The sequence below is a fragment of the Monopterus albus genome, unplaced genomic scaffold (genome assembly GCF_001952655.1).
Source record: "Monopterus albus unplaced genomic scaffold, M_albus_1.0 scaffold242.1, whole genome shotgun sequence".
Classification (NCBI taxonomy): domain Eukaryota; kingdom Metazoa; phylum Chordata; class Actinopteri; order Synbranchiformes; family Synbranchidae; genus Monopterus; species Monopterus albus.
The window spans coordinates 225,223-234,704 of NW_018128122.1; the positions used below are offsets into that span (position 1 = coordinate 225,223).

A 9,482-nucleotide genomic window follows, 5' to 3' on the forward strand; every position below is an offset into this window, starting at 1 on the left:
CTCATCCTTGCAGATATTTTTTCCAGTCCTATCTAGAATTTCTTCCAGTGACTGCCACTCACTTCTAGCGCATTACTTTACGTAACAGATGTGTCCACTGATTGTTGCAGGTAACTTTATTAACACGCTTGCGTAGAACTGGGAACGTGAGGGGCGCAACTTGCTCACCTGATAAACATAAGAAGGGTTACTATGGTAACGATGCCCCGCGTAATGAGTTGTTTGCAACAAGTGAAAAAAGAGCGCCTCTCTTCAAAACAAAGTCCTGTAAAACTCATTTGGGAGCATTATTCAAGTGAAATATGTATTGTGAAATCGAGGTAGAACAGGTACATAGGTCTAAAGGTTCTACGTGGAAAAAATGTATTTAACGACTGACACTTACTTTAATATTACAGCTTTAGAAAAAAGTGGAACAATGAAGTGTTAATCAGAGGCAAGCGGGTTTACAAACTAGTTTTTTTTTATGGAAGACAATCCACAAAGTAAAAACTGGCCTTACTATTCTTTTACATAAGTTTAAAATGCTGAATGAATGAAATAATAGGAAAGTAGCAAACCCCGTTCACACATCCTGTTTCTCTCTGCGTATGAAAACGGTCATTACGGCGTGCATAGAAAAAGTCTGGTTAAAAAAAAGGGACAAAAGTACGATTAAATTCTTCATCATAAATTTACAACAAAAAAAAATGCGCTAAAATGACAAAAGTCAAACACATGAGAGCCGGTTGAAGCGAGGAGCAGTTCTGCAAGCCAGCGGCCAGCAGAGCACACGGTAAACAAAGGCCTGTTTCTGAGTGCAAGCTCCATTTTGAACAATGCGGCTTGGTTTCTGTACTAAGCTAAACATAAAGTGCACACTTTGAGTAATGCAAACATGCTCTGCTAAAGTGCGTGCACTCGCAAACGAACGTACCTGGGGTGCTACCGAGCGTGCTGTGGCTCCTAGAACTACTCTCGGTACAGTAGCTGGCATCATCATCCTCTGGTAGTGCCTCCAGATAGTCAGAGTCGTTTCCCAAGGCCTCCTCTTCTTCAAGATCCGACGAAGGGTTATCATTCAGGAGTTCATCTTCGTCTGACCTGTAGCTTAAATTATCATCTTCCTCGTCGCTGTTGTCGTCGTAGACCACCTTGGTTTGAGGCCGTCTCACTCCGCCTCTGCCGCCGCGGCCGCCTCTCGAGCCCCTGCCTCTCCCCCTACCTCCTCTGCCCCGCGATGCCGCGGCCGCCCCTGTGGTTGAGGCTCCAACTTTCCTGCGGCCCCGGGACGAATGAAAGTTCTCTCGGCCGGAGATTTCTGTATCCACCTCTGCAGAGCCAGTGCCGCAAACACCTCCACTTCCTCCGCGTCCCCTACCCCGTCCTCTGCCTCTTCCCCGTCCACGCAGCCCTCTACTCCTGCCGCCCCGAGAGCCGCGGACTGGCCCGGGTGAACCTTCCCGCATCACGGCTGCTTGTTTGGGCGGCCTTCCTCTTCTCCCCCTCATTGTAGGAGAGAGTCTCTTCTGTTCAGCTTCAATCTCGGTGTTCGAATAAGCCGCGCACGCCGGAGAAAAAAAAAACAACAGATCAGGCAATGGTTCCCGATGAGTCCCCCACCAAGCCCCGGTCTCAATTCAGATCGGAAAGCTCAAACTGAATGGCCGGTATCCCGCTCCGAGTCGTCTACAGACGCCATTTTTCTTCTCGGCTCTCCCTCCGTTGAAAACACAGCAGGCCCCACAGCTCCGTCAAGCTAAACGCAGATAGTGATTGTACCGGAAGCACAGCGCTACCCCCTTCAAAGCAAAATCACATTTATAATTACAAAAACGAAGAATAAATAAATATCCTAATGTACAAGACATGCATGAATACAGATTCGGTTATGTCCATCATTTATGTCTACTGCGGCAGTTTGTTTTAAACGACTGGACTGTGTCACATTCGGAAGTGTTGTTTTTATTTCTAACTTGACACTAGCAGGCGTGAGTGGATGCGAGGTCACGTGACTCGCTATTCCACAATAGACGCAATTGCCGTGCTAGTTCATAAAATGTGTTATCCATCCAAATGCTATCCACCTATAGTACCTTATTAGCGTTTGTTGGTCCTGCAGTGTAGTTAAAATCAAAGGTTAGTGGAGTGTATTCAGTTAAATACCTTTGTTCATTTCGGCCCTGTCGCCACCATCGTCACAGCATAGCGAGGCGAGAAGATAAGCATACGTACATGTAGCACTATAACATGAATCTAAATAACTCGTCGTAAAAGTTAACAACACGTTTTTGCGATTAAAATGTCGTAATTTTAACGAATAGTGTAATTTATGTCTTAACCAAAATGCAATTTTATACAACTTTGATTTCACTTTTTGAGTATTAACAAGGAAACTGGCTCCATTTTAGACGTGCAGTGAACTGAAGTACAGCTGGAGCAATGCAGAACTCCCGCCGAACAAAAATATTCTAACAATGTAGCCCACAACCAGAGTAGAAGTGGAGTCGTGACCTAGTGGGTTTTCCGCGACACCCTCCACTTTTGCGTTTATGATGGGTTTAAATTGAGAACTTAAATAACGGTACGTTCTTTTAAGTTTGCTTTTCTTTTCTTCTTAATTGGGCCAGCTACTTAAGCAGCAGACAAAGACATAACAAGTAGCTAATTAGCCGGTAAAGTTGAAAGAATCTCTTTCCTTTCGATAGAAAAAACATACAACCTGAAAAGATGTAGCTATGTATAAAATTTTATGTGGCCATTACAGCAATATTAAAGTGTCTGTTGTCGTGGCCGAGTGGTTAAGGCGATGGACTAGAAATCCATTGGGGTCTCCCCGCGCAGGTTCGAATCCTGCCGACAACGTTTTTGGTCTTGACAACATAGTAAAAAATATCATGGACGTGGTCCAAGCCATTCAGTTTTGTTGTTGTATAGGACTCGGCTAAATTTTGCTAGTTGGTTAGGTACCTAATTATAAAAGCGACCCAGTAGTTGAGGGACATAGTCAAAATGGTGGTAGAACTGCAATAATATTTTGACACATCACTAACTTAAAATATAATTGCTACAGATTTTAACTTCTTACTTTAAAAGATTTCAGCCAAGTCCATGAAACTCTATGGTACTGCTTCAAATGTTCGCATCTATTAATGCATAATAATGTGTTCTTCGTTAATGTAAGAACTTGCTAAATATCCCAGAATTGTAGGTTCAACTCTGTGATTACACTATTGCTGCAGCCCCTCTTGTACATTTACTTCATACCACTGTCCATATAACCCTTGCAAGAAACGGGCGTCAGAATATTTACTGTAGGTCTTGTGTCATAGATCTTGTTTTCGAGTACCGAATTAGCACAGGTTGTTCTTGTTCAGCAACCACTTGCTCTAAAATGAACTGGCTCAGTCACATTTTGTAATATAACCTAATGATAATAAAGGAATAAAAAAATCTATGCAAATTGTTGACCTGTAGTTGTTACCACAAACTACTGTAGGCTACACACATCACAATCCAAGAACTTCAAGGCATCCAGTACTATCTGCGTTTGTTAACACCTTTTAATAAAAAAAAAAAAAAAAAAACATTTACAAAGTCACACATGGATTAACAATTTTCTCACTGTAGAATTGTTTTACACATAAACGGAAAACCAGAAAAACAAAGGGGAAAAGAAGCATATACAAAGTCAGGGCTCAGAGATTTATTAATACTCTGTTGTGTAAGGATGTATCCAAAAACAGCCATTCATTGTCACAGGCAAATATTCATTATGGATTATGGATGCTTTTCCATGTAGCTGACAAAACCAGTATTAAGGAGCTGGACATATGCACAGAGCATAATCAGAGTGCAAAACTTTAAACTGTAAGGTCCAATTTTCATTGTTTTACACAATTTTAAAACACCATTCAAACTCGTCCGCAGGTTAATTGAACATCAAACTGTAAAATTCATGCAACTTGAGTTGATGGCTAGTAGCATCAGTGCAGGTAAAAAGTTAAAGGAGACATTATGCTCAATGATTTAATAAACGTATTCTGTACACATTCTATAACAGCTCAATGACTTCAATGGAGTACTGTCCGACATCCTTCTTCACTTTCATCTTATTTAGCTCTTTGAGGCTGCCTTCGATCTTTCCAAGCTCCGAAACCAGTCTCACCTGAGGGCACGAGAAGGGATCTTGGTCTTAATTCTTTTATTTTTTAGTTCTTTTTCAGGTTAATTTTAATAAATATTTTACTTATACAACTGCAGTAATATGTAGGCCATAATAAACAGTTTCTACACAATCACTGTATCAAAGACACAATTAGAGAGTGGATGAAGGGGAAGACGTGTTACCTGAGACTTAACAAAAAAAAGTTCAGCAGTAAGCCTTTGACCTCTGGAGTCATCACTAGTATTGTGAAATGTGCATCCAACACCAAGCACATCCAATCCATGATCTATAATCAAATGCAAAGTGTTACAAATGTAAAACAGAGTAACAAATGTAATTTTTTTTCCAAACCTAAATGTTGCATTCCACCATTTGTGGTGAACAATTAATTGACAAAGCATTTTAATTATTGCTGGGAGATTTCTGTATATCACATTGACAGTGCTTTTACAAGTTTGTTACAAGTTTATACAGGGTATATGCAGGAACCATGAAGTTAGATTCAATACCTTTAACGGGTATTTAAAAACCTCAAAGCCACTTCAAATTATAATTAGTTACATCAGCAGCGCTAACATATATTTACTATTCACTGACTGAAATTCCTTTTTTTGGAATTGAGAAAGTGGAATTTCACCACCACAGAACCTCTGTGTGCAGCACTGATGTGGCATCATGACCTTGAGGTCAGCAGAAGAAGCGACAGCCGTTGTAGTAGCTTCAGTGGTGGTACAGAGTAGCGATGTAGCCGGTTTAGCACAGAAATTCTTGATACATAGCTGCTGTCTGCATCACATGGCAGATTTGTGACTAGCATTGTGCATATGGGTCTGGACAGCGTTGATCCTTAAGTAAATATACAGTGTGTGCAGTGAAGCTGCCAATCCTGGCCGTGTGGCCGATTTAAATGTATAGTGCGAGTTAATACATCGATTACGATTAATAAAAATCATACATGGTTTGCACGGGGATACAGTTACTGCTTTCTTCCACACTGAATAATATGGCTGCCGGTTGTTCCCAGTGATTGGCCTCAGCCATGGTTCAAATTCAGCATCACCAACCACCTGCTCATGAACTTGGATTTTCCCATTACATTTGTTAGTTTGTGTAAAGTCAGTCAAAGTGTAGAGTTGTTAAACAATAATCAATAGGTCTGTGAGCATGCAAATGTTTGAACTTCTCAGAGGAGGCCACATTTAGCCTGGATTCCACCTGGGGCGGGTCAGTGATATTGCGTCTGTGAAGAAGAAATCCACAAGATACATGGCTCCACATTATAAATAAATTCATACAAACTCTAAGATCCTGCGGTCACTTTATTATATACTTTTTTTTTTTTTTAAGTTGGGGAAACAAAACAAAAAAAAATTAGAAATCAGACAACATTGATGAGATTTTGGCAAAGACAATCACAACTGGCACAACAATGCTTCAACTCTCTAGCAGCTGTATTTTCTATGTTTTACCGTCCATCTCTTTCTGTTGAATACATATTGTGGCTGAACTGAATCCAGACCACATGCAGTTCAGGTTCAACCACCGCTGAATCTCAATTTGACAAGACTGTCTGCAAAATGCTTTCTTCTGCCTCCGGACTTGCCACTTAATGCATCTTGCAGTGACAGACACTGCCTGCACCCCAATTATCTAGTTAGACACTGGTACATACCTGAGTCAGACTTGGTGATCTCAGTCCATGCACCTGTGGGAAAACATCCTGGGAATATTTTAGGTAGAGGAACTGGAGGTACTGGAGGAAAAGCTGATTGTAGGAGAAAGAAAATTAACACTGTAAGCATAGTTTTTATGCCTCTATATTTGGTTCAACTAAGCTTGTTACATAACCAGACCATCACATGTGCAACATGAAATTAACTATACAGTATGTACTACTGTTTTTAATGTGGACTTTTATATGTAGTAAAACAGATCACACTCAGACACTGTGGATAAAAAAAACAAACTGGAAACTAGGGAGCTGTAAACTGTACCTTGAGTTTACACACAATGAACTAGAGATGAAAATAAAACAACCACTTACAACAACATGATGAGAGGAGAGATCTTTTAGATGTGGGAGGAGGAACATGTCACTGTAAGCTGTCTGCAGGACCTCATTCCTTTGTGGCTCGAGTTAAGATCTCATACATTAACATTTCTCAGGCTTTTTAAACTATGGTTTCATATCCTACTGCTGCATCTTTATGTATCCAATGGTTCATATTAATGCTGTTTAACTACAACATTTTAAAAATATCTAACAGTGGCAAACGCCCTCACAGAATGGCAAAAATGTGTGTGAGCAATCGTGCAGTGGGAGGATACAGCAGAACAGCCTTGTGTAATCCCACTGGACACGTCTGTTCTGGTGCAGTTGAGGTCTTCTCTTTGTCTTCTGCTCCGCTCTTTAGGACGGTGCCACCTCCACTGAGGGCATCTGAGCAGTCCTCCTCGAAGGAGGTGGGGCTGAAACCATTCTGCAAGCCTGTCTGTCCACGCTCCTTTGAGATGAGTGTTTTCATGAAGCAGACACTGTCAGGCTCCAGGCTCGCTTTCTCTGCATCCATGTCTGACATACTGCGAGACAAAGGCAGAACAGCATATAGTGAAACCTTGGATTGTGAGTATAATTCGTTCCGGCAATGTGCTCGTAATCCAAAGCACTCGTATATCAAAGTGAATTTCCCCATAAGAAATAATGGAAACTCAGATGAGTCGTTCCACAACCATATATTAATAAAAATGATTACAGTAATACAAAATACAGTATAAAGTACAATTAAAACAAATTAACCTGCACTTTACCTTTGAAAAGAATCGTGGCTGGCGTGAGGGGCCATTGCTGACTATACGAGTGAGGCGCGGGAACCATCGGCTCAGTTATGACGTGACGCTCGGCAGACAAAGCGTATGTACTACTCGTATTCGTTTATCGAATCAAAATTTTTGCTTGTCTTGCAAAACACTCGCAATCCATAGTTCCACTGTACTGGTATTTATTCATTTGACCTTTCACAGAGTGAGGCTAATAATCAGATGATTAAACTGGTAAAGCAAGTCTGTTATACTGTATCAGATCCAGCCCATGCATAAGTGAACTAAGCGTCTGCTTAGGGCCCCCATGAGCACTTAAAATGTCCCACAAGAGAGCTTGTTTATGCACATGTGCACTGTAATGGCTGTTAATTGCATTGTGATGCAATCACAGTCAGTCAGACCCGAATTTTGAGTTACATGGAAAAAGCAGCAAAAAAGTTGTTGCAAAAAAGAAAATATGACTCTTAAGCAGAGAAAAGAACAAAGAAGAAAGCAAAGGATGAAAAAAACATCAAGATAAAGGTATGTTTGTGTGACTAGTTACTAATTGTCTGCTGGTTTATTTGATTAGTTTTCAATACACCACTTTCAGTATGCCACTAAGTATTTAGCACTTAGTATCACTTTGGTGAGTTTGCTACATTTTAAGATTAAAACCCATATGGGTAAAAACATGCTGGGCTGACAATGATATGATGTAAGCAAACAGCTACAGTTTATAAAATTGATAATTGGGTGTGTTAGATTTACAGCACGTGTGCGAATGATCAAGCAGTGACAACACACAGAGGTGGTGGAGGGCTCCCACATCAAATTGCATCATATAAACTTGGGACGGCCTTGTACCGTATGCAGGATATTTGATGCAATTAGTGCCACCAAACTAAAAAATGTAAATCAATTGTTAAAAGCCCCTGTAAAATTTTAAAATGTATTACTTTGGAGACATCAATTCTTGCTGTATCACAATGTCCATCACAGGGTTTACTCTATTTTTAGGTTTTGATTTTACCTGATAAAGGTCTTGAGACAGGCACAGGTGACAGCTTCAGGGATGTCAGGGAAGAAGTGCAAGCAGAGCTGACATAGAAAGTAATCCTTCCTCTCCAGGGCCAGGAGCACAAGGTCAGGACACACACTGTAGATGGTCATAAAGGTAAATGGTCACATTCAACAGTGGATCATTTACTCTATTAGTCTGTGTGATTTGGGCAATTTGGTTTATGTTTTCTGTAAAATTATGCAAATAATAATAATAATAATTTATTTGTTTATATAGTGCTTTACAACACCCAAGGGTACTCAAAGTGCTTCACAACAAAACATATAAAAACAGAAGCAGAACATGTTAAGACACATAAACTAACAAAAAGGAAAAGTTAAAATTACACAAAGTTAAAACCACAGTCTGTAAGTAACTATAAAATCAAATCAATACAAAATCAAACCAATTATGACCTTTGAGTTCAAATGCAGGCATAGAAACACATTCTGCATACTAAGCCCAATTAGACAACTTTGAGAGTCAATACTTTTATGTCATCATGCTCCCGCTGCCATGCCTTACTAACCTGTGGCAGAGGCATTGTGTGTGCACCAGCTGTGCCAGGGTGGCAGGAGTGTAGAAGGCTGGATCAGCCAGGCTTCTGGACACAAGCGCTGATGCTAACTGCCCCACTGATGGCTGCAGGTCTTGAGTGTCTGCCCTGGAGACCAGCCCCTCCACCTCTTTCTGGACCTCTTCTATTGGTGCCGTCTGTATGAGAAAAAGAAACTACATTATCATCTCAGAATTGGTTGGTATACATTTTTTGTTAACCCTGCTAAATTACGTGTTTTACTAGAGATTCATTACAGAACAAATATTTACCTTGATGAGCTCCAGAACTTGATCAGTTGTTAAACTAGGTGTTGACTGGGTCCTCCGGGTTGTTCTCTATATGGAAGGAGAAATGAATCTAATTAAGGATCTAGCACAGACAACAGGACATATAAATTAACACTGACAGGAACAGCACTGAACCATTACTCTTCAAACACTATGCAGATGCAGTGTACAACTGATTTGTAAAAGTTGTGTTACATTGCAACAGCAATTGGTGCCATTATGATTCTAATGTGTGTGCAAGTTTATTCATTATTTCAATGGCAAGGCTAAATTGTTTTTTGAGACCGACTTGTTTACTACACAGTATGCCATTAAACATAGAAGTACAAATAAAGAAATAGACTCTCTGTTATACAATAAAGTATAACAGAGCAGGAGCAGAAGAATTCTCCCCTTGCAAATGTACAGTCAGGTCCATAAATATTGCGACATCGACACAATTCTAACATTTTTGGCTCTATACACCACCACAATGGATTTGAAATGAAACGAACAAGATGTGCTTTAACTGCAGACTGTCAGCTTTAATTTGAGGGTATTTACATCCAAATCAGGTGAACGGTGTAGGAATTACAACAGTTTGCATATGTGCCTCCCACTTGTTAAGGGACCAAAAGTAATGGGACA

The 9,482-nt window shown here is 40.4% G+C and overlaps 2 protein-coding genes and 1 non-coding gene across 3 annotated transcripts in view; 1 reads left to right on the forward strand and 2 right to left on the reverse strand.

Moving 5' to 3' along the window:
* LOC109972002 (nucleosome-remodeling factor subunit BPTF) overlaps positions 1 to 1,918 on the reverse strand; it is a 47,212-nt gene extending 45,294 nt beyond the window's left edge. The window contains exon 1 of the mRNA XM_020620584.1: positions 917 to 1,918. Coding sequence (XP_020476240.1) covers positions 917 to 1,490 — 574 coding nt within the window. The 5' untranslated portion in view covers positions 1,491 to 1,918. The remainder of the gene's footprint in view (positions 1 to 916) is intronic.
* An 844-nt stretch (positions 1,919 to 2,762) lies between these two features.
* On the forward strand, positions 2,763 to 2,844 carry trnas-aga (transfer RNA serine (anticodon AGA)). Its single transcript has one exon. It is a non-coding gene; the product is annotated as a tRNA-Ser (tRNA).
* Positions 2,845 to 3,577: 733 nt separating this feature from the next.
* Positions 3,578 to 9,482, reverse strand: part of nol11 (nucleolar protein 11) — a 13,588-nt gene continuing 7,683 nt past the window's right edge. The window contains exons 11-18 of the mRNA XM_020620592.1: positions 8,838 to 8,903; positions 8,539 to 8,723; positions 7,980 to 8,105; positions 6,476 to 6,727; positions 6,192 to 6,270; positions 5,820 to 5,912; positions 4,337 to 4,433; positions 3,578 to 4,167 (exon numbers count right to left, since the gene is read on the reverse strand). Coding sequence (XP_020476248.1) covers positions 4,034 to 4,167; positions 4,337 to 4,433; positions 5,820 to 5,912; positions 6,192 to 6,270; positions 6,476 to 6,727; positions 7,980 to 8,105; positions 8,539 to 8,723; positions 8,838 to 8,903 — 1,032 coding nt within the window. The 3' untranslated portion in view covers positions 3,578 to 4,033. The remainder of the gene's footprint in view (positions 4,168 to 4,336; positions 4,434 to 5,819; positions 5,913 to 6,191; positions 6,271 to 6,475; positions 6,728 to 7,979; positions 8,106 to 8,538; positions 8,724 to 8,837; positions 8,904 to 9,482) is intronic.